Here is a 26,701-nt window from a genome sequence, read left to right as displayed (position 1 = left end):
TTTTTAACATGCAATATCACAGTTCTATACTAAAGTTTTTTTATTGCAGACGTATATATTAATGTAGTGAACGTAAAAAATGGTTCAGTTCCTCAATTAACAATTTGACTGCGATTTAAATTTATTTTTACAGCCCCTTTTTTGCTTCAGGTTAATTTGGACTTTTTTTTCTTTCAAACTGATTATATGAAAAGTAGTTATCATGAATGGAGATTAAATAAATCAGTAAGTAAATAAATAAATAGTTATTGGCCAAATCTATGTTAATTTAAAAAAATATATATTTTTAAAAATAGTCAAACTGATTCAAACAAGCTAAAATATGAATTTTTTTCTCTGTGCACAACCGGCAATTAATATGTAAAGCGATTTGCTGGAATCATATTTAACCGTCAAACAAAATATTTCTAAATTCGCCCTGAAGCGTCACGCATCACAACAATTGGAGCAAATTGTGATTGTTGCTCAAACAACAATCAAGTAATGTTTCATTGTCGTGATGCGCGAACCTTGTCACTGTTTATAAGCCGATTTTTTGAGCACATTGTTAGCTGGACACTGGTACGCCCAGAGGGTATAGTCTCGGTCGGTAGGACTCGGGGCGCAGTTTACTAATCCTGCGGGCCCTACCTAGCCGATTTCGAAACCTGACTGGGCCGGTGTTTTTCAAATCTTTTTGTAGCTCAAATTACATTCAAAATCACGTTTACTTAAAAAAAAACTTGCTTATTGCATTAAAATATTTAAATTCAATAAAATAAAATAAAAAATCTGGCACGCTTTTTAGGACTAGATCGTCAAGGGAACGCTATTTTTTTTATTATTATTTATTACTAATCAAGTTATACAGAATAAACATTGCGGACATGAAACCCGGCCCCGTCGCCTCTGCACTTATGCAAATCCGTTTGAACTTGCCGTGACATGAAAAAATTCCGAAAATTATTAAAAAAAAAAAAAAAATACTTTTAATGGGTTATATTATAGGTTTTGCTGCATAATTTTATCTGTCCCAAAATAACCAATTTAACTTTTTTCTGTGATGAAGTGACAAAAATTCAATGCAGTTTTTAAAATTCTAATTTACATAATATTCCTCTAGAATTATTAAATTTTAAATGTAATCAAGGATAAATCTCAGTTTTTAAACTTTCCAAACTTATTTTACTTGCAAATTGAAGAAATTCTGATCGGAATCGATTTTCGTTTAGAAAAAGGAGGCGAAGGGCCGTTTGACACTACTACTGTGCGGTCGGTTAAGAATTTTATTAGCGCGTCACGTCGGAGCAGAACGGAGTGCACGCGAAAATGTGGCCACTGCTTTTATTGGCGGCCGCGCCACTTTGCAAGACGCGCATCTCTCGACGCTTGCATAATTATCGTTCGGGTCGCTGCTGTCGGCTCGGAATTTTCAATGGCGTGTGTAAAAATGGGCTCGCGCACTCACTGAGCGGGATGTAAATTTCTGGTTGACCGCCGCCGCCGCCGCTGACGATGGCCTCCTCCTCGGCCGACATGGACTCGCAGACGGCCAGGGACACCAACGCCGGCCACACCACCAACCACACGCACCACTTCTGCAATTATATAATACAGAGATAATTATAAAATTAGGTAATGGAAAGAATTAAATATTTTTGTTTTACACAAATATTAAAATCTGCGAAAATGGCAAAATTAGTGTAGAAATAATTAGAACGGTCAGGAATTAATTTTAAATGCATCATTATATATAACATTAAATACTACCTAATTTTCTTTTTTAGTTTTAATGAATAATTTGAAACGCATAAACCTATTTACAAACTACATTTAATTCAAGAGTTGAAGCTATTCAATTCTGTTAATAATATTCACAGCTGAGGTGGGACACAATGAGTTTCAAGATTATTATTTTCTCTGTACAAACCTACAGAAATCACACAATAGAGCTTATAAAACTCTGCAATGAATAGCCAGTTTCAATTCAACAAATAATATTTATTGAATTCTTCTTTTAAAAAACACTTTGCAGAGTAATATTAATTTGATAATAATATTCTTTAATAGCATATTTTTAATTTACAGTATTCAATATTTTTACAAAACACCAGACACCTTATCTTATTGTTATGAAAGTATTATATCAGTTTCTCATGTATTTATTTTATTTTTTTATCAGTTTGTAGTTTCCATATAAATTTGCCAATGTAATCAAATTTTTGGGAATTTATCTTTTTCACATTTTATTATTTTTTATAATTATATTTTAATTTAAAAATCATAATTTTCAATAGTATTCCTTGCTCATTAATTTGACCCATTACGTAAAATTATGTCTCTGTTGGTATGAAATTTAACTAACCATATTCCTGTCCATGATATCCGATCAATAAACTTCAGTCAGTATAAAATGGACTTGCTCGTTAGCCACTCCCGCAATTATATACACAAGCAAGCACACCTCGGCACATAAACATAATTACCCAACAGAGTTTTGCTTTTACCTTCCTCTGCACATATCTTCTGCAAATATTTAATGGAGGGAGAGGACACTAATTACGACTGCATGTCCCGCCGACAAACATAAAGTTTGATCCGACCAAATATTTAATTAACAAAATCTGTATATTAATATCCCGCGGCGGGAGAGTTTATTTTTAATCTTCAAGATTAAATCTTGTGGTGACACTTTTGCAAATTTTTCCCTCGTCAAACTGTGACGGTTCGTCACGAAAGAGTGACACTTTTATTAAACGTCACTCGGAATAATTTTTCGCAGAACCTTTTCCAAAGTCAACCACCGTCCTGACAGTCCCTCGGCAGCGACTCTGTTGGCTCGTCCGTCCGAGTTTGAGCAAAGACACGTGAGACCGCAAAACAAATATCCGTGCTGATTGCCTCGCAGGCCGGACAAACGGTGGCGGAAACTCCCAATGCTGATGTTAAAACAACACAACGACATTCTTGCCTCGCTCTTCGGAAAAGAGTGAAAAAGAAGGAAAATGTCGATTTAGCTGCGCCTAACGAGGCGTGGAACATTTTGCTTCCAGCCTCTGATATCCACCCAAAGCTGAAAAAAGATGGAAAGCTCTTATGGTTTTTATATATTATGGCAAAGTGAGGAAGTTATGCAACTTGCCCGACAGCAGTGCTTGCCAATTGCATACTTCTTCTTCTCTTTACCTCGATTTGCCATATTCTTTATCGCACAAAAGGGTCAAAGATTGCACTGCGAGATTTATTTTTTTGTCGGCGGAAGTTTGAGGAAATTGCTCTCGCCAGATGCAAATGGAAAATCAACAGGAGGAAAGAGGCGCGCGTCGATCTCGTTTGGAATAACAATAATAATGACGATAAAGTTCCGTGCTTGGCAAAAACTTGCAATCGCACGTGCACAGTGCGGCTCTTTTGTTTGTTCTGTGCGGCTAGGTTGCATGCGTGAGTGCTCCTCACTGTCCGTGATTTTAGTGAGAATTTTTGCATGGCACGAGGTTAAAATTTGCAGTGAATTCTCTTTTTCCTCTTTTGTTAAAAATACACGTGTAGCCCAGATGCCTCTTTATATCCTTGGAATTTAAAAAAAAAAAATTAAAAAAAAAAATCAGTATTTTGAATTTTCAATGTTATTAAATAATGATATAATTTCAATATAAGAAATCACACCAAATTTTAATCACACAATTCTTTAATTTGATTTATTTTCAAGAACTCTCTTTTTGGCAATCATTAATCACTAATTAAAAGCAACCTATGGACAGAATAAATTAGCAAAGACAGTAAGGAAAATTTGCACGCTTTCTACTGAAAGTGTGGAAATTCCCACACGCAATAAAACACTTTCCGCGGCCAAAGGGCGTTGGTTGGTTGGTTTTGGCGAGAAAATGCAAAACAGCTCGTCGTTCAATCTCATGCACTGCGCGATGACATAAAAAATAAACGGGTGCTGTTGCTGAATTAGAGCCAAGCGCAAATGAAAACAAGAACTGCGAGAAAAAAAACAACGACCGGCGCCACGACTATAGCAGCAGATTGAAATCAGTTCTGTGTGTAGTCCATGCACAGTCGAGAGGAGTCTCCTTGAGGCGCATAAAAATTTCAGGGCGCCGGCTCGGCTGAATGAAAAGAAGTGCTGACGCCCGCCTTCGTTCGGATCAGCTGCTAACTTTAGTCGTTGCGAAAATGCTTGATAAATTCTTAAAGACGCGGCCAAAATGAAACTCCTGCTTTTTAAAGTACGCGAGGCACTTTTGACACATCTTTTTTGAAAGATGAAATAGTTGAAAGTTTGTGACGCTGATGAATTTTTGAATATTTTTTTCATCTGCAAAAATCAGAAACAACATTACTATTTTTCTGTTTTTTTTTTCTTCATTGATTTGATTTTTTTATTTTCTTCCCTTTTAAATAAACCTTTAATTGGATTTTATTAAAACAAAATTATCACCGCATGACCGCAAGTGTTGAAACGGTTCCACAACAACCATACAAGAACCTCAATCAAAAAAGTTAACAGTTATAAATATTAATAAGCAATTATTGTTATATTATAGTTTTATTTTTAACTTTTCCTTTTTTTAACAAATATATTGACCATTACGTACATATATATAATTAATTTTTTACTATAATTTATTTTATATTTCCATCCAGCTCTAAAAAATATTGTTGAGCGAGAAAGATCTAATTCCAGTTTAGTAATTTTATTGTAAAAGTATATAATTTAGACGCATACAAAATAATGGAATATGCAGGTAAATCAAAATTTAATGACATACTCCATGACGCGTTTTGTTTTCAAAATCAAATGAATGTTGGTTTAAAAATTGTATTGCAAAACTATTTCTTTCGACCATCATTTTTGTCAGAAGGAAATTTGCAAATTCCACCAATATTCCAATATTTCTGCTCCAATATTGCTTTCCAGAATGGAAATAAATCAACAAATATTTCCCTCTACATCTCTGCTTTGTTGATTTTTTTTTCAACAATTTTATTCCAACCTCTTATCAGGAGCGTTCGATTCAGACAGAATTGGGACACTTGCTGTCCAAACTCAAGATAAATCTAACTCGCGTTTCGGCTGTCGAGGTGCGAGAGGGTTAAATGTCAGGGAGTCTGGATGCCCCGGGGCCCCGCGAAGTCGACGAGAGCTTCTTTTCTTTCATACGCGAGCAAACCCGCGGGGATGAGCTGCTGCTTTTCAAGTGGCGCCAAACAAGGTGTTCGTGTCTTACTTATTATTTACGCGCTGCCAACAACAATCTCCTTTGCCCGTGGAGAGACATGAGCACGCGCCCCTGCTGCCGGCTCAATTGCAAAACACTTGTTCGCGCGCTCGGCCGCGGTCGACTCGATTCTTTTTTCGCTTTTTTATTTTTCAACTACGCGTTACAAAAAAAACTCATCGTGGGAAACGCGCGCTAATATTGGGACAAAATTATATAATCACTCTGGTGCTTTTTGGAAAATGTGATTTCGCGCAAAACATAGTAAATTAATTTATTATTAATGATAAGCCGTAAGCCTAATGCGGAACATTTGGACAAAAATGATTGGAAAATAATTATTGAAATTTAATGCACCTTTGGTTTGGATGTTGAAAGTAAAAAACTTTTGGCTTTCCTGTAAATTATGACAGTTGTAAAATGGGAGATTTTTATTTATTTTACATTCAAATAAGCTTGTAAATTGGAGTTTTATCAAATTTATTTTCCACGACAACAAAGTCACATTTTCAAATTATTTTCTTTTTTTTTAAATAATTAGTAGAAAATATGTTATTTTTCACAAATTATTCTTGTGTAGAATTTGAAAGAAGACAGCCTCCGAAAATATGGATGCCATTTATTAAACCCTCTGTTTCAACCCTTATGAGCTTGAATTTTTTTTATCATTATCTCAATTTCAGTAATGAATAATGTTTAATTTTAGTGTTCTTTTTAATTCAAGAACTAAAATTATTACTAGAGAGGACAATTAAAAATAAAAATCTTAGATTTAGTTCTGAAATCACAACTATTTCAAATATTTAATGAGTTACTTGACTATCTCAATAACTAAAAACAATTTTTAAAAATTATGATTATTGTCAAACAGCAAGAAAATAGCATGTTTATCTTTTTAAAGTTTTGTCAATTTCAAAGCAACCTGAGAAAATGTTTCTTTTATTATTTCACTTCTAAAATATTTTTCTGATAACGGAACGACAGGCGGTCAACAAATTATTGAAAATCTATTTTAATTTTTTTTTTAATTTAGGCTCTAATTATTTTATTGTATTTTAAAACAGCTTTTAATCCTATTTGATAAAAATTATTTATGTTGGTTACCAAAAATGTCACTGAACCCCCAAGCCGGCTGGGTTAAATTAGCATGCCTCGATAGAAATCTCGCGCTGTGCAACAAGAGTTGCTCCCTTGCGTAATTATCAAATTACATGACAACCTGCACAGGTGCTGGGCACTACGCTCTTTTTCGCTAATTTTAATTAAGTTAATGAGGCCGAGCGCGGTCGCTGTCGTTCCCGAGGGATTTCTCATGTTGACTTGCAATTTTCACTTGCTAATTGTAACCAAGGAAACGCCACTCAGCTGTCGTTCCCATATTTTTCATTCCGCCTCATCTCGAGCGAGCTGCAAATGTCACCACCTCTCAGATCGCGAATCACATGCTCATTATTCAACTTAACGAGCTCAGTGATGATTTTAATTGTTTGTCTCGCGCCGATGCACGTGACTATCCCTGCACTTTAATTAGCTTGAAAAAAACCCAACAAAATAAATACATCATGGAGGTGGAACGGGGTTTACTAATTAGAGCAATAATGGGAAATATAAATATTTTTATTTTTACCAACGGCGATAAAAATGGGATACAATTATTTTTGATTGAAAAAAAATTGTAGATAATGATTTTTTTGCTTGTTCAAAATATCTCTTAATAATGGGAAATATTAAAATAATGTGCAAGCTTAAAACTTAAGAGGAATTTTGAAATTATTTGTAAGATTTCCTAGACTTTTTGAATATTAAAAATAAATAAACTGAAATTTATATTATTATTTATTTTTGTTTTTAAGGGAGGGAACGGTCTTGATCCTTTTTATTCAAGAAGTGCTCGTGAAATAGAAATAAGGTCACAGAGACTGTGACCGAAATTGCTTGAGCCCTTTGTTTATCATAAAAACTGTTTCAATGAGGACGAAGCCCATTTTTCTTCTCTTTAACGAATTTCCCTTTGAGTGGCAACTTCTTTCACTGCTTATTTTTCTTAAAATTTTTGTCTCATTCAAAGTTATATTACAATGAATTAAAATTTAAAAAGTTCAGGTTCCTATTTTTCTCTTAAAAATTCACACTCAATTTTTTATTTATATCAAAATTTTTTTCATACATTATTTCAGCATCATCTTCTGACCCTTACGCTTAACGCATGCCACTCTCATTGCTGCTCACTTATCTCAATTGGCTCAGGTCGCTTTTTGTTGACATAGGCTGCTTTCTAATGACAGCACTTTGGCTCACATTAAGCAAACAAACAAATAAACACTCCATCCCAACCGCAAACAAAACTCGAAAACGTAAAGTTTTTATTTTATAATTTAGGGAAAATGCGCAGCCAAAATTAAATCCAGAAGATCTTTATTTTTTCCACTCCAAGCGTTTTTTATGTGAAGTTTATTCAACCGCGCATTATTGTCGCAGCGAGCATGAAATTTTGACCAGCACGGTTTTGTAGCGTGTTTTTTGTGTTTTGCGTCCGTGCGCACATAAATACGTGTGTATATGAAAAGGAAAGAGCAAAGGACGCGCATTAAAAATACATTTTTGCATAATTAAGCAGGCCGAGTTAATTCTCCGGTGAAAAAAAAACGGACGAAAGATCGGTTTTAATTGCACTAAAGGAAAAGGGGGGCTTTGCATCGGAAAATATTTTAATTTCCGACAGGAATAAATCACCTCGAAAGGGCACCAATTAGGACTCCCCGGAGCTTTTTGCCGCCAAAACAATCGTGATTCCCATCAGGGAGTTTCTCTCAATAGGGCATTTCGGAAAGCGGGAGATGTTTTTGCTGGTGCCGGCGAGCTCTCGGGCCGGCCATAAAATTTGCCCGCAACAGCAGCGAATTCATCTGCGTGTTTTGCGCAATGCAAGGCGGCGTCTCATAAAATTCAATTGCTGCAGGCTAATTTCTCGGCCGGATTTGCGGCAAGTCCAGGATTTTCCTTTTATTTTACCGCATGTTTAAGTTCACCTGGTGATTTCTCTCGAGTGTATTTCTTTAATAAAAGAAATTTTATTGCAGAGGTGCTTTTTTGTAAATAATTGTTTATCCCTCAATTTTATAATTTTGTTTCTTTGTAAAATAAATTGCTTATATTAAAAGTTTCATATTAGTTTAAGATTTTTCTTTCCATTTGGCAAATAAAATTCTCAGTTTGGATAATTTTTAGAGAATTTTTAACCCTCTCAATAATTAAATTATACTGTAATGTAATAATTTGAAAATTCAAACATTAATTTACAAGAAAATGAACGTATCAGATCATTTTAAAATGTAAACCCTAAAATACCCTAAACTTGCATTACACACTTTGAAACTCACAGCACGCTAATCTACAAAATGTACGTACAAACACGCATACTAATTATATTGAGTGAACGTTTTGACTTTCTTCTCACTTTTTTCATCAATATTTGTACTGCACACTGAATAATAAAATGGTTAGTTACAATTATAATTACTATAAGATATTTTGATCTTTGATAAACGGGGACTATTGAATTTATTACTTTTTGGTATATTCCGTATATTCCGATCAAAGAACATCTAGTTTTTATTATATCAATAATATTTTTTATTTTTAGATCTTTGTTAGTTAAAATTATCATTATTTTTGATTGATTTGTGATAAAATTCAAACTGCATTCCTTTAACAAAAAGGTTTTAATGTTTTTTTTTACAGAAATATTCAGAGCGGATAATTTTATAAACTTAAATTAGGACAATTAGGAATACTACAAAAACTCATCATACGAGCTACTTAAATTGTTCGATTAAAAAAATAATGGGAGTGTAGTCTTAAATAGAATATATTTTAATTAGGAATATCTACTAAAGTCAACCGATTCCTCTCTAATTTGAGCATTAATTTCAACTAATGGTCATTTCTGTACATTCAGATGTACGACCTGTATGAATAATTTTGGTGGTAAAAGTATCCTCTGGAGAACTCTTACAGTGGCCGCACTTGAGATTGAGAGTGGCCATTTATTCGCTCGTCTCACCTCTCATCCATGCTTAAAGGGGCCTCGTTTTAATTAATTGCGGAAGGCCGAGGAAGTCCGTGTGGCTCCTCTTAAAATGGCGTTGCGAAACAAGCTTTTGCACTCTCGGTGTAACACACATTTTGCAATAATTATCAGACACTGAGTGAAACTAATTGAGACATAATATTTCAATTAATCCAAGGCACTTCGGAGCATCTATAATTATAATTTAAAATAAGTCACTAAATATTTAGTTAGTTAGATTTGTTTCTTGTTTCTTTTTGAACTGTTATTTATTTTTAATATTTAAATTGTTCCCAATTAACATTTTGTGTACAGAGAAAATAATAATCCGTTAAAATATTGGTAAATCTTCAATTAATCTTCTTAAATATTATTAATAAGGAAAACAAGGATTTCAAGACAATGGCAGAAATAATGACAGGCTTAAGAAAATCCGCTTACCATTATCTTGCTGGGTGTCAGGTGCAATCGAATGCGACGGGCGAGAGCTTCGTGGGCCAAGCGGCTGCTCTGCGGAGGGTGCGTGGCGTTAGTGGAGCAACTCTCGCCGGCGAAGCCTTTTTAAACGGGGTGAGGCGCCCCCGCAACCCCTTCCACCTCTCGCGGGACAGCCTGTCGTTCGCGAGTTTAATTCTTGCAGACGCACCAACTGCGGTCCGCCGAATAATAGTCGTAGGTCTTTATTCAAATGCACACCACACGCGCTGCCGTAAATCATTAATTTTCCCATTGTGTCGTTTTCATGCATATGTTAATTATGCAAGATTGTAATTGTTGAAAGCGTTATTGTTCTCCGAAAATCATTGTTTAGGGAAATATGGAAAAATACTGCCAAATTCTAGGTAGCTGCAGGTTTTTGAATGCCTCATTCGTGTCTGTTTTAAATTTTTTTCAATTAAATTTTTTGTGTTAGATGATTATTGTCGATTTTTTTTAGCTTCATTAGTCATTTTATTAATAATTCCAGAATTTTTTTAATTTACCATTTACCTTTGGATCAAAATATTTTAAACGGAAACCTAATTCAATTCAATTAGTTTATTTTCTTTCAACAAGTCAGTCGCAGTCAACTTATTTGGTTGTATAAACCGTATAAACCATAAACCTATAATTGTATGAAGTTTTACATTAAATTTTAATAGAGATAAAATATTTTTAATAAATTAAGATGTTTCTTTGCTAGATATATTTTCAACCAAAAATTACCAAATGAAGTGTTTCTTTTTATTTTCTTCGCACACAAAAAACTAAATATAATTTTAAAATTGTTGTTTTTTAAATTAAATGCATTTTTAAACGGTTTTTCAGGTATTGTCTTTTTTTAAAAAAAATATCATAAATTTTTCAGATGCACTTTCGTATAATTTGATTCTTTAAAACCTTGATAGCCGCTTTGGAATAATCAATTCAATTTCTCTTCTTCAAAGTTGGCGTGCCAGCAAAAAAGGCACGAGCGTCAGAATTGCAAAATAGTGGTGAAAAAAGTCAGCAGGTGTGTTATTCATTAATGTACAAACACATATTTTTTTGGTTTTCACGGCATTTCACGCCGCCGGCCGCGGTCCAGCCGTTAGTCCAAGTTTCTGCAGCAACGGCAAACAAACGCACACCATCCAGTCGTCAATTTTTAATGCACCGTCGGTCTAATTAATAATTGAACCCAAAGACTACAAACAAACACGCACGCATCTGAGACACCAAGCGGTACTTCTCTTTGTAAGAAATACAACGATAAAATAGAATGCTTCTGAAATTGCATTAAAAGTGGCATTTAATAAAAAAAGAAACGCTAGTTTACTTTGCTATAAAATTTCAAAAATCAAAATATTTAGAATAAATTGTATTAAAAAATAAATCTAAAGAATTCATTTTAAAGCAGCCTTATTTTTAGATCCGCAGGCACAGTTTTGGGCAGTGCCTGCTGTTTCAGGACGTATGCAATCACACCTCACACTTGTGCCAAGCGAGTTGCCTAATTCCTCAAACCACAAGGTCGATCTTCGAAATCCATACAAGCCTTTTTTCCAGTAGCTGTTGGCACTTGAAGGACCGTGTTTAAAAAGTTTGATCGAAATTTTTTTGGAGTTTTTTTTAGCAGTTTTTCTCTCTAGCTTGTAAAACACTCTAATCAGATAAAATTCCATGCTGGTTACAATAATTCGGGAAATAATTTCATTTTAAATTTTTACTTCAATCATAATTAAATATAAAATTAATACTTCAAACATGTTCTTGCCTAACTTTCATCACAAAAATAATTAAGCACAATTTGGTAGTCTCATCTTATATTCAAGATTGAAAATTGTGTTTTCATGGATTGGATAATAATTAGTACAAAAATATTATATATGTATTGATAAATGAAACATTTTGCATAATATTCCAGAGAAAACGTAAAAAAATTAGTTTATGATATTACCTTCCAGCATGTTTTTCAACATTTATATACGTTAAAGAAATGAAAAAAATTATTACATTTTAACTTTTTTAAATTGAATTTTTTCTGTATAAGGGATTTTATTCATTTTTACTGTAAAATTTAAAAATGGATTTGATTGTTACTATAATCATTGTTGTTTACTTGTCCACATTGTCAAAAATACATTGTTTACACATGCAATTGCTGATAACTTTATTTAAATTATTTAAAACTTATTATTTGATTCAACATTCAATGATATTTCAAAATCTATGGTTGTGGGACACTGTTTGTTTACCGAATATTGTGGCTTAAACGTTTTTTATTGTAAACACGGGCTTTGATTGAAATTAAAAACGATGCATCGGGTTGCGGTCGTCGGGTTGGCTGACACGTTATATGCAAATTAATCGTCTGGTCTCATTAATGAACATAATCGCGTCTGCCTTTATTAGTCAAATCTGCACGCAATAGCTGCCAACAAAGGGCGGTTAAAAATATATTTTTAAACTTTAATCAAAGCACACAGTTGATTTTAAGAATAAAAACAGCCGTGCTCAATCAATAAAACGATTGGCGCGCTAAAAGAACAATCGGCCCCGCAGCTGGAAAGCGACGTCGGATTGTTGGTTGCACAGGAGAGCGGGTGGATTCATAGAGATATTGCTTTTTTTCTACTCGTTTTGTTTCCACCCGACGCACCAGCCACTTTGATTACAGGCGGCTCAGTGGGAAACGCACGCAGAAGGGGAGAAGAAAAGAAATTAAACGCGGTGCATCTCGGGGCTCGCTCGAGTTTTTGCGGCGGCCGCACCTCAACTGGCTCAGACCTGCGAACCAGCAATTTGGGTCTCAAAAAAACAGACAACTGACTTGAGTAAGCAAACAAGCGTATGTGTGTTCTGCCGCGGAAAAGTGATAAATAAGAAAAATGCGTTTTTCACGGCCCACTGGGAGGGAAGCGTGAAAAATTAGAAACAAAAGGTCATCCTTCCCTTCCAATCTTTCTGCAATTTTTTCCACTCGCTCTCTTTCTCGATCTCACCCGAAAAGCAAAAAAATAAAACTCGCAAAGGGACTCGGTTTTTTATAATAATAAATTGTATCTTTATTATTTTTTTGGCTTTATTTTTATCTTGTGTACAGTTCTTGTATGTTGGATCTTACCGTCGTTTTTAAATTAAGAAAGTAGTCTCGCCTGCCCCGAGTTCTTGGATGTTGGACGATACAAGATGGTGTTACGTTTGTTGTTCATGTTGTTGTTGAGATGTTATGTTTTGTATATTATAATTGTTTTGCGGCTGGAAGTTGTTTGTTGGATGTTGAGTGATGGAAGTTTACTCGGCCGCCTCCTCGCCCTCCTCAGCAGAAGAGGTCAGGATGGCGATCAGCTTGCCGGTGTCAATGAAACCGGCATCGTCAATCTCGAAGTTGTCGAAGGCATCGTCAACCTCCTGGGCGGAGAACTTGTCGCCCCAGGTCATCAGAGCGAATCTGAACCTGAAAATATAGGAAATTTTTCATTAGCAAAATAAATTATAATTTTTTTCATCCAGTTAATATATGAATAAATTTTTACTTTAATATTTAAAAAGCTAAATTTATTCAAGCCTCAAATCATTTTTTTTTTCACAAATATTTATTGAAAAAAATTCAACTTTTTTAATTTTAAATTCTAGGTTTTTCTTTTTCTGGAGTGATTTTTAATATATTCAAATTTTATTTACTTCTCGCTGTCGATCTTGCCGTTGTCGTCGAATGTCTTGAAGGCGTTGATGACGACGTCGTCCTCATCGGAGCCACCGGACATGCGGTTGGCGAAGAGGGTCAGCAGCTGGGTGAAGTTGATGGGGCCGGAGGCCTCATTGACCATGGCGTCGAGTTCCTTCTCAGCCACGAGACGACCCAGAGAGTCGAAGGTGGCGCGCAGATCGTTCTTGCTCAGGATGCCGTCCTTGTCGACGTCCATCATCTGGAAGCCCTCCTTGAACTCGGCCACCTGCTTCTGGCTGAACATGGAGAAGACATTGGAGCCGGAGCGCTTGGCGGCCTTTTTCGAGCCACGGCTGGTCTGGCGAGCGGGCTCGGCGGCGGGAGCGGGCGCTGGTGCTGGTGCTGGTTCTGGTTCGGGGGCGGGTGCCGCCTCCTCCTTGGTGGACTTCTTCTTCTTCTTCTTTTCCTTGTCCGCCTGCGAAAGGAAAATCAATCAAAGTTAGTTCATCTGACGAACAAAACATAAAATTTGAGAAAAATCAAAATTAATTGAAGGGCTGATTTTGTTTGTGATTTAAAATAGTTCATCTTAAATTGTGTAATAATTGTATAAATTTGTTATGCTTCTTTCTTTATATATTTATTTCTGATTTAAAACTTTTAAATGCGATTTTAAAACGGTGACTAACGTCCATTTTAAAACTTTTCCTTTTTGTTTCCGTTGGCATTCACGCCAAATCGAGTACGGAATTCTTTAGTGAAAAAAAGATCCTCTCTTCTGAAATCCCCACTTTTTCCTTTGCTGCCGAAGAGAATTATTTATAGATTAAGCGACCGCACCGGTTAGAAAATCCAGAAAACCCGCTCTAATCTTATCCGTCATCTGTATAATAAATCAACTCAACTGGCCTTGCACGAATTTAATATTCCAATTATTGGGAAAAGGAAATGGAAATAATCGATTAATTACATAAAAATATTATGTAATCAAAAGAAGAGATTGTATTTATTCACTTTGTCATCTAAAACGAAAATTAATTTAATTGAAAAGGAAAGTCTACGATATTTGAAATCAATCACTTTTCAGATTGGCATGTGTGCGTAGAGGGGAACGTCATCGGACACACGAGCCGCCTTGCCATGTAAGGGGGGCCTAAAAAAAGATGCGCGCCTCGAAATAGCAGAGTCGCGGCTCTCGCGGCTATTTCCGTCCGCTGGCCCTTTCTTTCCTCCAAATCGCGCGGCCACACAACTATTGCGACACAGCAATTCCGATTTTTCCCTCAATTTTCCAGGCCATTGCTTCGGAAATGTTGCGGGAAAACTGCAGTTTCCACTGCTAGGCCACCTGTAGCGCTGGCGGGTCGAGCGGGTTGCCTGACCGGCGAAAGCTGCAGGCGTCGGAAGAGGGAAAGTTTCGAGCGGCGGCATAATTGAAAGAAGCGTTGGTTTTTATTGCAGTTGGAAAAGAAATAGAAGAGGTTCCAACGTGAGGTCGGTTATTAAAAAATAAAGAGAAAGAAATAGAATTCGGAAAAAAATAATCAGTTTTGAGTTACGTAGCTGCATTCAGTTTTAAATCAGAAATTCAGTTTACTTTTTCTTCCCAGTTTGTTTCCTTTTCTTTGAATATCTTTTGATTGAGTTTCGGATATTAAAAAGATTTTTAAAATTTAAAAGTAGTTTAAAAGAAAATATTTAGAATTCAGTTGTTTTATCAGAAGAACTAGAATTGTTTTGAGTCCTATGTTGATTTGAATTGGTTTCCTTCAACTCACCATTGCTGATGTTTTGGGGGCCGAGTGCGAGAATCAAGTGGTGGGTCCGCCGAGCGCTGTCCCACTGCGGCCTCCTTTTGACGCCCGCCCCTAGCTTAGCTCGCGGCCGCCCCCTCCGGCGCCCCCTGCGGCCCCTTTGCCGGCCCCGACGCACGCCTTATTTAGATCCTTCGATTCTCGCCGTCCTGTCGCGCGCTCACCAAACAAAATCAATCCCTCCCCCCGTGTTACACACCTTTCGCGCGATTATTCACCACTCGCGGCATTTAATTCTTTAATCTAAGGCGTTAATCCCTTACAATCGACGCGCACACTCGCGCCTCTGATTCCATCGAGAAAAATGTTTCTTCTCGGACGGCGGCCAAAAAATTCATAATCAGCCTCCTTATGCAAATAAGTTACGCCCATCTTGTTCCAGACTGTTCGTGCGAATAGTTTTGAGCAAATTAAGCACAAATTATTAACTCTGCAAAAAATATTATAATTATACTACTTAGTATATATAAATATTTTTGGCAAATTTCTGGCAAAAACAAATTCTATAATAGCAATTTTTTCAGTATCAATTGATTGCAATTTTAAGACGGTTCCAATTAAATATTAATGATGATACCTAAAATAACATGTATGAAAACATTGCAAAAAAGTTGAAAGGTGTATAAATTGTTTTCTTAAAGAAAACAATATTTTTGATCTATTTTATTGCAATTTTCCAAAATAAAAAAAAAATCTTTAAAGACAGAATAATTTGAACCTAAATTGATTTTTTTTTAGAGTGAGTAAAATTCTTAATAATTCCTCAGAAGAAAAATTATGAATGTAACTCTTGAGATTTTAATATTATTATTATTGTTGATGTTTATTTGTTCACTTTAATATTAAATATTTACATTCAATTTTTCAATAACAATTTACTTTTATTCCTAAATTTGGCAATCTGATCTCTCTAACAACCGATCTATTTTTAAATCAGATTGTCTATTTCAACGAGTCTGAAATTTAAGGAAATTTTTTAGCCGATCCTATTTTTAACTTGGCAGAATCCCCTTTCAATGAGTATTGTTCAAACACCACATATTTTAAACCACCGGACGTAAATGTACATTGTTCCGCCTTGCTGGGTGAGATCATTGTTCCTAAATTTGCAGTTGACCTTCGCTTCTTGCCAGAGTTTGCAACTAGAGGTCGGCAAAGTGCTTTTGCCATCGATTTCCACATAGACGATGCCCAACGAAAATCTTTTTTAACGTAGTTGAATTAAATTTCTTTTAAAAAGTTCTATGACTTGAGACGGAAAAGTGTGAAGTTTAATTAATTTTTTTTTAATATGATCTTTATCGCAAATTAAAATAAAAATTGTAGAAAAGCACCTATGACATTACCAAACATACAAAAAATGGGTGATATTTTGAATTTGTTACAGACCAACAAAGCATGCGAACTAAAAAATTTTTTATTTTTTTTAATATTTTCTCAGAATGTTCTAATGAAAATTATTTTGGTCAATTTTTTTCCATTTCTACGAAAGATATCCTCATCCTAGAAGAAAGTTTCCATCAAAAGTAATAATTTATTCAATGTCAATTATTTTAAGCTGTAATTGGTGACGCACGATTCTGGCTTGTGCGCGAAGAGTTGGCTTATTTCGAACGGCCTCTTTTTGGCAACTTGGAAGGTAAACAAATTTTTGCGTAACGCACTGCCAAAATCAGTAAGATTGGTACGTGCCTTCAATTAAAATAATGAAATATTCTTCGTGCGTCAAGCCGGGGGCTGTCTTGAGGCAAACGCATCTCACAAAAGGCTTTTTATTTTGGCGTAATTGCCTCTGCGCGCGTCTTCCGCTCATTAAACACGAATCCAACGGATGAATTCTGCGGGCGCCAAACTTTGACAGATAAGGAGTCGCTCAAGTTTAGCTGCGCCAGTTTATATTTTTGTTGTTTTACCAGAGAACGGTATGCAATGTGAAAAGGTGCTAAATTTGGGATGCGCCGCGCGAGTTTTTTGGAATGTAGGCCAGTCGGTTTTGTCTCTTGTATTGTGAGCCGTGTGCGTCCCGAGAATAGCCGCGAGTCGGGGCTGAAAATAAAATATAAAAGCTGCTGGCTCGCGCCTCCCCCGTCCCGAAGCAGCCGCCGACCCCGCGAGTGCATTTTGCACCTCCAGACCTTGAGACCTAACACACGCCGATTTCTCCAGAGCAATCCTATTTTTGTTTTCATACACATTTGTAGAAGTTTAAATTTCCTAATAAATAACATCATTTTTACAAACAACGAAAAGCATGCTGACGCTTATAATTTGTTCTGCAAGCATTATTTATATCCAAATTTTAACATAATTAATTATTTTTGTAATTAAAATAATAAAAAAAGAGAAAAATAAGAAATAAGAGAGGAAAGCACTAAACTTAAGTTTCAAATCGTTTTTAATATTTTATCCCTAGGCAGTCTCTGCCCAAATTTACCATCCATATATTCAATATTACAAATTTGGTCATTTAAACAACAGCTTAAGAATAACAAAGCAAAATCAAAAGTATTTTAAAATTACAGCAATTGAAGTTGTTAGTTATAAGCTATTTTTTAACTTGACAGCGCACTTTTGTCCCTTTTTACTCTTGGCTCATCATTATTATTTTTTACTTTCGGTGCTTGTACTGTTTTCCTAACGACTTACATTCAGGTTTGATCCAGGTTAGGTGGACCATCATCAAAATAATTGAATATAAATATGTTTTATTTCTTATAAAATAAAAGTTATAGTTGTCATTACATTTTTTTTTTCAATTATCTTCAACCTTTCGGAAAATAAGACGATTTCATAACGTCTCTGCCTTCTTATTTTGACCGAGTGACTTAGCCGGTTCCGCTGGTCTGACCGCAACAAAGTATATAATTGGTCGAGTAATGTAATTGGCGATCACTTTTAAGTGCAGTATAAAATCGCCAGTTGAGAAATTGCATCGTCCTGCACCTAGCGGAGGCCGGCGATACTCCGTGAACGGTTTTTTGCTTAGCATGACCCAAGACATCAATTGCTTAGCAATTTCTTTATTAAGCAAATTTCATGCGTAGAACCAGCAGTCTAGGCAAGATCACAAGATGGCTAGGACAGAAGTTTGGTGGGCCGTGGGCTGTGTACTGGCGATGGCCCTGGCGGCGGTCGACGGCCTCCAGGGGGGCGGCAAATGCAGCCCCCAATGCGTAAACGGCTACTGCCACCCTGAGACAAGCAAGTGCGTTTGCACTACAAAAGGAATAATTGGAGACCAATGCGACAAGTGTGACACTATTAACCATTACTCCGGAGACCCAACAAATGGGTCTTGTTTTTGTAATAAAAAAATTAATTCTGTTTATTTTTCATATTTTCATTAATTTTTATTTTAGATGATTTGACTATTGACTACCAGTTCACCTTCAACCTTTCAAGAAAAGAAGACAGACACTATTCCCAAATCAACTTTAAAATTATTCCACCCAAGCCTGATGTGGATACCAATTTTCAAATCACTTGCTCCGTTCCCTCAAAAATGAAAATCACCGTTAGAACAGGTACCCGCGTGACATGTATTTTAAAATAATTACAAAGTTAACCAAATTATAGCAAATGGACCAGAGAAAGATGTTCTGGTAGCTCAGAACTGCTCGAATTTCAGACATCGCTTTTCCAAATCGGAATACCAATTTGGTCTTGAAGACAACGCCACCCAGACTACATTCTATGTCTATCTTTATGGTTTCCAACCGCTTATGTGGATTCAGATTGGTTTCGCCCAATATACCCCAGAGTCAAGATTTTCATCAGCTAATTTTTTAAACTATATTCTTGGAAAATTAAATGACAACTTTTAATCAATTTAAGGTTTTTGTTTTCTACACTGCTATATAGTGCCATACCGGTGCCATATTTTGTGAACTTTTCTTTCAAAATAAAGAATAATATAAAAATTTCAAACAATGTAGGGTTTTTATCCAGAAATGAACAATTCCCTGACATTCTTATCCAAAAAGACATAATTCTTTTGAATTATTTCTTTTTGAATAATTTAAATTTTGATTTATATGAAAAGATTATTGTTAAAATTAGCTTGGAAACAAAATCAATGTTTCCTCTTCTGTTTTATTTTTAAAGAATGTGAGTGTGATCAATTTATTATATTAAATTATCACGGGCCCCTCTGGCCTCTGGCCCCGCGATACTCTCCTCGGGTTGCGGGTCAGAGTACGGGTTACGGGTGGCGAGCCGCCATGGCATATACTTATGCATTGTTTGATAAACTTCGATCCTTTGATCTGCTCCAATATAAGCGTGCACATTGCATGTGCGTATACCCTCATTGCATTGCGTTCCCATTTCCAAGAGTTAATAAAAAGAAAATATTGCTTGCTATTTTGCTCGTTCGATTTTTAATTTAGAAAATTCTTACTTAAAAAAATAGGATAGCTTGTCTCTTCAATCTCACAAATGGAGTAATAAATTTGATAAATTTATGAAATTTATTAATTTTTTTATAATTTTATACTGCAGCCGCGTGGTCAAGTTCAAATATTCGGCGCCACGGTGACCCCGAAAGGTTTAGGGCCACGCCCCTGTCAGCGAGAGTAGGGTAGGCCGCGGAGGCAAGATGGCCCCAGAAATGTTATTATTTATGTTCAAATCGAAATATCGACGGAAAGAAGTGTGGTGGGCCGTGGGCTGCCTGCTGGTGATGGCCCTGGCGGCGGTCGACGGCCTCCAGGGGGGCGGCAAGTGCGGCCCCCAGTGCGTGAACGGCTACTGCGCCAACAACACCTGTCACTGTTTTGACGGCTGGCAGGGGGCCAATTGCCAGTTTTGCGGCGGAAAAGTCAGGTTCGTCGACCCTCAGAACGCCAACGGAGGTCGTTGACCTTTGACCAGACTCCGTTTGCACCCCATTGCGGGCCTCAGGGGTCCCTTTCCATCGCCAAAATTCATTTCCCACGGCCTGTTTTCACCTTCCTTTTTTGGAGCCTTCAGCAGACCTTGGAACAAATTTCTGAAGAACTTTTTGAATTGCAGGTTGTCCGAGCCGTCTGGCTACATCTTGGACGGCCAGGGTAACTACTCGGTGGACGTCAAGTGCAGCTGGCTGGTTTCCAGTAGCAGTCCGAACGCCTCCATCCGACTGCACCTCGAAGAATTCGCCACCGAGTGTGGTTGGGACCACCTTTATGTCTACGATGGAGACTCCGTCCGCTCGCCCTTGCTTGCCGTCTTCAGGTATGGAAATTTAGATATTTATTAATTAAATAAATTGATTGAGATACTAAGTTGGTATATTTTACAATTTTAGTGGTCTCATGTACAAGGATGACTACCGTGTCCGTCGAGTGCCAGAAGTGGTGGCAAAATCAGGGTCGGCCCTGCTTCATTTTTATAGTGACGTTGCTTACAACATGACTGGATTCAACATTTCATACAGGTTTGCATTGAAATTTTGATACATCAATTAGCTCATATTTGAACGAAGATCAAGAAATAAATTAAAAATCAAGTTTGAAAATTTTATTTGTTTTCGTCAGTTTTATTTGTTTAACAGATGGAAATTGCAATAAATTATAAGATAATTGATTATCCATCAGTAAAATTAATAAGTAACAAAATTTTTATTAAAAAAGTGGTGAAATTTATTACTATATTTTATCATGAACAATAAATTAATACTTTTTCAAACCAACCTTTTCAGGCTTAACTCTTGTCCATCTCAGTTTGTGGAAAATGAGTGCAGCGGACACGGCGTCTGCATTGATGGCCTGTGTACTTGTGACGCCCTGTACACGGGTGATGCATGTGAGGTTCCTGTCTGTCCTGACAATTGTTCTGGACGGGGTCAGTGCAACCGAGAGAAGCATCGTTGTGAGTGTTGGGGTGACGCTAGAGGAGATGACTGCTCGCAATCGGCCGACCGGGGGTTTTGGGAGCTGCTGCAGCCCAAGGCGTTTGTGCCTGAGGGCTCAGCTTCACATGGGGTGGTCGTCTGGAGGGACTCGTTGTACGTGGTTGGCGGCGAGTCGTACGAAAAAGCCAAGCTGATGTATGTCTACGACTTTACTGGTGAGTCAGACATTTTTATAAGTTTTAATTTAGTTTAATCATTTAATGATAGAACTATGTTCAGTTCCAAAAATTTGTCAAAAGTAATATTAATTAAATATTTAAATTTTCAGGACAAATATGGGAAACAGTTCACATTAACAGCAAAAATGTCCCTCAGTCCAGATATGGGCATTCCACTGTTATTTTTGGAGTAAGTTCCAATTTTTGTTTACCAAATACCCATAAATATAACTTTTGTTTTTTTTTCCAAAGGACAAAATTTACATGTACGGAGGTGTGGATGTTGGTGGTACTGTGTCTGCAGAGCTTTGGGCCTTTGACATCAGTGCCAACGCTTGGGAGAACATAACAGTCAGGGCCGAGTCCTGTGCCCACCTCAAACTTTACCCCAAACTGCCTTGTGGTAATTATCTCCCTCCAATATAAAATTTTGAAATTTAAATGAAAATTTAAGGTCCGCTGAGGTCGACCGGACACACAGCAACGGTTGTGTCCAGCAAGGCCAAGAAGAGCGAGAAGATGATAGTTATTTTTGGTCACTCGCCCGTCTACGGCTACCTGAACACAGTCCAGGAGTACAATTTTGGTACGAGGACGTGGCAGGTTGTGGCCACCAAGGGTTTCCCTGTCAAGGGTGGCTATGGCCACTCAGCCGTGTACGACGGGGTAACTCAGCGAATTTATGTCTACGGAGGATATGTATCTGAAAGCGCCTCAACGGCACTTTTGACCAACAAGCTCTACTCTTATGACCCATTTTCAAAGATCTGGTAATTAATTGCAAGGTTTTTAATTGAATTTGTAAAATTGAATGCTGTATTTTTGATGCTATTTTATATGTTATCACTCATTTTTAGAAAATTAGTGAATTAAATCAATTGAATTTTTACAACCTTTTTCAGGAACTTGCTTATGTCTGCCCCGTCTGCTAGATTTCTTCACTCTGCTGTGATTTCCCGAGGACTGATGCTCGTCTTCGGCGGAAACACACATAATGACACAGCCTTCAGCCACGGCGCCAAGTGCTACTCGCACGACTTCCTTGCTTATGACCTTGCCTGTGACACTTGGTCCATGTTACCAACACCATCCCTCTCACGAACAGACCTCAGTCGATTCGGACATTCCGCAGTACTATTCGACGGTGCTCTCTACATCTATGGTGGCTTCGATGGCCAATTCAGGTATTTATCTTCTATTCTATTGCTAGTGGCTGATAAAATGCCAGAAATGATGTTAAATAATATAATTTTCATTACTGAAACATCCGTTTTTTTTCTTTCTAATTTCTGTTATAAACTGTAGAGGAATTCTTATTTCCTAATTTATTTTGAAATTCAGGTTTCTTTCAAGTTTTACCATATGTATCACAACAATGAGTTGATTTTATAATTATTTTTATCTTATTGCCAGATCTGACCTTTTGAAATTCACGCCTGGAAAGTGCAGCGTGTTGAAGGATGAGGGTGCCTGCAGTCAAGGTCGACCTGGTGTGAAATGTGTTTGGAGCGAGGAGGACGCATCCTGCGAAGTTGCAGGACAGGGAGTAGGACTGGGCAAGGCGCAGTGCTCAACTGTTTTTGAGCACGGCCGAGCTGAGGTTTGCGCCATGCTGGACAATTGCGGTGCTTGCGTCCACACGTCTCACTCTTGCAATTGGTGCGGAGGCTTGCAGGGCAGCTGCAACTACCAACGCTGTAAGGAGCCGTCGCAGAAGGTAAAATACTTTTGAATTGTTCAATTAAATTTCAGAGTTCTTGCATTTAAATCAATTTTGATAGACAACAGTTTGATTTAAATTTTTTACTATTTATTCATTTTTATAACCAATTGATGTTGTATGATATATTTTTCTCAGGCCATAACCAGCATGGAGCAATGCGAGTCGCAAGACAATGGCGCTTGTCTTCAGTTGCACAATTGCCAGGCTTGCGGTACAAACCCTCGGTGCAGATGGGAGTTTGAAGCCCGTTGCAAAGCTATAGGTACTAAAATATCACACTTTGTTGGCTCCAGCTAAATTTTTTCATGTTTAGCCAATGTTACGAGTGAGGTAGGTGCGGTGGAGATGCCAGGCTGTCCAAACAGCTGCGCCCAGTTCTCATCGTGCACCAACTGCACACAGGAGGAGTGCATCTGGTGTCAGAATGAAGCAAGGTGTGTCAACAAGAATGCCTACACAGCATCGTTCCCTTATGGACAATGCAGAGAGTGGACCACGCACATCACCAAATGCAGACCATCAAATGGTATAAATTTCAATATAATTTATTTAGACAGATTTGATATAATATAGTTGATTAGTTTAATAGTAAAAGGGAAAGCTTAATTCAAGATTTGCAATAAATTCTTAAGGAAAGTCACAAAAATTAAGCTTGGAACTTAATAAAAATAAACTAATGAAAACAATTCCTTGCAGGTGAAGCCGAATGTTCATTTTACGCAAGTTGTGAGGACTGCAGGGTGGATCCTGCCTGCGGATGGTGTGATGATGGCTCTGGAACTGGTCTTGGGCGGTGCCTCCGTGGCGGAAACCACAGACCAGACGACCCTTCGATGTGTCCTTCCGATTCCTGGTTTTTCACCAGATGCCCTAGTTAGTTTTTCACTTAACGAAATACATTCGAAAAATAATTTCACATAAAAATCTCAGCTTGTCAATGCAATGGCCATAGTACTTGCGGAAATGGGTCAAGTCAGTGCAGTCAACCCTGCAACAACCTGACGCAAGGGTTGCACTGTGAACGCTGCGTTCCAGGTTACTTTGGAAATCCAGTCAATGGAGGAAAATGCAGTCGTAAGTTCTTTTTGATATCAACTTTTTTGTGATTTACTGAATATGCCACCATATTATAGCTTGTCACTGCAACAATCAGGGTACGCAGTGCCACCCTGAGACAGGCAAGTGCTTCTGCACTACAAAAGGAATCACTGGGGACCACTGCGACAAGTGTGACACAACTAACCATTACTCCGGAGACCCAGCAAATGGTTCTTGTTTTTGTAAGGAAAAAAAATTAATCCGTCTATTTCTCATATTTTGATTAATTTTTATTTTAGATGATTTGACTATTGACTACCAGTTCACCTTTAACCTTTCAAAAAAGGAAGACAGACACTATTCCCAAATCAACTTTAAAAATATTCCCCCCAAGCCTGACGTGGATGCTGACTTTCAAATCACTTGCTCCGTTCCCTCCAAAATGAACATCACCATTAGAACAGGTACCTAAATGACTTGTTTGTTATATTTAAAAATATTCATTTATCAAAATTATAGCAAATGGACCTGAAAAATATCTCCTGGTGGCTCACAACTGCTCTACATTTAGACATCGCTTTTCTAAGTCGGAGTACCAATTCGGTCTTGAAGACAACGCCACCCAGACTACTTTCTATGTCTATGTTTATGATTTCCACCCGCCTTTGTGGATTCAGATTTCTTTCTCCCAATACCCAAAACTGAATCTGCAGCAGTTCTTCATCACCTTCTCAACGTAAGAAAATCATAACTAGCAAAAGCTTTGAAAAATTGTACCCACTCTCTTTTAGTTGTTTTGTTCTTTTGCTACTTGTGGCAGCCGTGATGTGGAAAATCAAAGTCAAATACGACCTTTTCCGTCGGAGACAGAGGATGTTTGTCGAAATGGAGCAAATGGCCAGTCGACCGTTTGCTCAGGTCTTGGTTGAGCTGGAGAACAAACCGCCCGATGACCAGCCACCACCTTCTCTCCGCAGAAGAAAAAAGGTTCGCCATTTTAAAACTTATTAAATCTGAAATAAAATATTTAAATCTAGGATGCTCCGAGTCCAATTGCACTTGAGCCGTGCTGTGGGAACAAAGCAGCAGTTCTTTCTCTTCTTGTCCGTCTTCCCTCCGGCAGTCAGCAATACACACCGCCAGGACAAACAAGTCTGTTTTTCTCAAATTTTCAATTTCCTTTCAATAATAAGACTGAAATTCCTTTAGGTTTGGCCATTGCTTCGGCACTGGTGACATTAGGCAACCCTCGCAAGGTCAGCGCGGAGCCCCCAAACAAAGGAGACGCCAAAAATAAGACTCGTAAGTTTTAATTTTTTTACCAGGATTTGAGTAAAAATATTTTTTGTGTTTTTCTGCATTTTCTACGTCTTATTAATTCCATGTTGCAGAAGTGCCAAGCGGAATTATTATCTGATGTGAGCAGTAAAGTGAGTGCCCGGTGCTAATCTGAGAAGGTCGAACGCTGACTGAGCGTGTGAGGGAGCAGAATTTTTCTCCTGCGATGGCTGCCAACTGATCTTTGCCTTCTGCGACCTGCACTCGGGGTTAAATTGACTTAACGGTGATTTGGACTTTTCCGGCTCTTTTTGGGCGAATGTGATATTATCGCGTATTTTACCCTTCTGCCTCGGTTCAGTTTTGGCGCTTAAAGTTGCCAAGAGTATTTGTACTTTTATTTCAACGAATTTGAGACATTAAATAATCAAAGTTGACAGCAATTTGTATATATTACGGAATACTATCAGCCAGAAATGCCAGAATCTCTTACGAGCTTTTCCATTGAAGAATATTTTTTCACGTCGTAACAAGCTGCATCTCTTGCATTTATTTTATTTCTTTGTTATATGGTGCAATTTTTATGCGAAACGAGTTGCATCAAATTTTTTGTTATCGCAAGTATTTGGTGCCACTGCATGTCCAATATTAATTATTACGATCGGTATAGAAAAAGGTTAGTGGGCCAATACTTGTATCTTTTAAGTTAAGACCATAAGTTAAGTAACTGCAATTAATAATCTCACAACATTTCGTCCAACATCAACATTGAATTAACTGAAATGGATTAAATTGAAACAAGGCCTCATTCACATTCCAATGGAAAATTTAAGTATTTATAAATAGATTGTCTCGTGCGTTGTTTTACTTCGCGGAGCTTCAATGTCCTGGACTAATTTTATTTGCCCATCCAGGAATGACGCACAATACCATGACTATGGATGGTAATCGCTAGGTTTAATGATCATTGTTGATTGTGCAATTAATAAAATAATTGTCGATTATGTGGTAAAAGAAAGACGAAAAAATGTATTACTGATTTGATCTAGTGAATATTATTGTAACCGAATTATAAAGAAAAAAAGTGAGAATGGTTTATCTCTGTGGTGTAAGTCGCATTCTTATGCAAATAAATGTAACATTATTAAAAAACAACAGAAAAATTGTATTTTGATTCATTATAATTTTAGAATATAAAATATATTAAAAAATATGCCTAAAACGGCAATTTCAGGAAGTTCTGTTTCAAAATAATAATGAGTTCGGTAACAAAAAACCTAAACTGCTAAACAAAAACAAAATTTATGATTTTGCTTCCCTAAAAAGGGAAATTTTTACCAACAGAAGTATGATAAGTGAATAGAAAGAAAAAAGTTTAATTAAACAAAA

At 37.0% G+C, this 26,701-nt stretch overlaps 4 protein-coding genes across 5 annotated transcripts in view; 2 read left to right on the top strand and 2 right to left on the bottom strand.

Moving 5' to 3' along the window:
- The window catches only part of LOC132192516 (uncharacterized), a 49,521-nt gene that overhangs the window by 3,407 nt on the left and 19,413 nt on the right, over nucleotides 1-26,701 (bottom strand). Inside the window, exon 2 of the mRNA XM_059612511.1 lies at nucleotides 1,448-1,577. Coding sequence (XP_059468494.1) covers nucleotides 1,448-1,577 — 130 coding nt within the window. The remainder of the gene's footprint in view (nucleotides 1-1,447; nucleotides 1,578-26,701) is intronic.
- Nucleotides 12,114-15,346, bottom strand: LOC132205910 (myosin regulatory light chain 2). 2 transcript variants are annotated; one of them, XR_009442727.1, is made up of 4 exons: nucleotides 15,187-15,346; nucleotides 13,423-13,883; nucleotides 12,863-13,195; nucleotides 12,114-12,525 (listed from the first exon to the last, which is right to left on the bottom strand). XR_009442727.1 is itself a non-coding variant. In XM_059635288.1 (3 exons), exons 1-3 carry the CDS (start codon nucleotides 15,187-15,189, stop codon nucleotides 13,033-13,035), a joined length of 627 nt encoding a protein of 208 aa, XP_059491271.1. In that variant the 5' UTR covers nucleotides 15,190-15,346; the 3' UTR covers nucleotides 12,775-13,032. The 2 variants fall into 2 exon arrangements, 1 of the variants encoding a protein (XP_059491271.1); XM_059635288.1 differs by lacking the exon at nucleotides 12,114-12,525 and having other exon boundaries at nucleotides 12,775-13,195.
- On the top strand, nucleotides 18,168-19,152 carry LOC132192555 (attractin-like). The gene is made up of 3 exons (XM_059612564.1): nucleotides 18,168-18,525; nucleotides 18,582-18,746; nucleotides 18,799-19,152. Exons 1-3 carry the CDS (start codon nucleotides 18,294-18,296, stop codon nucleotides 19,044-19,046), a joined length of 645 nt encoding a protein of 214 aa, XP_059468547.1. The 5' UTR covers nucleotides 18,168-18,293; the 3' UTR covers nucleotides 19,047-19,152.
- Nucleotides 19,787-26,467, top strand: LOC132192685 (attractin-like protein 1). The gene is made up of 20 exons (XM_059612766.1): nucleotides 19,787-20,046; nucleotides 20,236-20,436; nucleotides 20,510-20,638; nucleotides 20,903-21,270; nucleotides 21,384-21,463; nucleotides 21,526-21,676; nucleotides 21,728-22,043; nucleotides 22,176-22,457; nucleotides 22,687-22,990; nucleotides 23,132-23,258; nucleotides 23,310-23,522; nucleotides 23,693-23,869; nucleotides 23,927-24,070; nucleotides 24,130-24,276; nucleotides 24,334-24,498; nucleotides 24,554-24,770; nucleotides 24,826-25,021; nucleotides 25,072-25,186; nucleotides 25,244-25,336; nucleotides 25,426-26,467. Exons 1-20 carry the CDS (start codon nucleotides 19,820-19,822, stop codon nucleotides 25,449-25,451), a joined length of 3,678 nt encoding a protein of 1,225 aa, XP_059468749.1. The 5' UTR covers nucleotides 19,787-19,819; the 3' UTR covers nucleotides 25,452-26,467.

This window comes from Neocloeon triangulifer, unplaced genomic scaffold (assembly GCF_031216515.1).
Source record: "Neocloeon triangulifer isolate White Clay Creek 2 clone unplaced genomic scaffold, ASM3121651v1 ptg000003l, whole genome shotgun sequence".
Taxonomy (NCBI): Eukaryota; Metazoa; Arthropoda; class Insecta; order Ephemeroptera; family Baetidae; genus Neocloeon; species Neocloeon triangulifer.
Note: the sequence above shows the minus strand (reverse complement) of the source record. Positions and strands in the feature narration are given on the sequence as shown.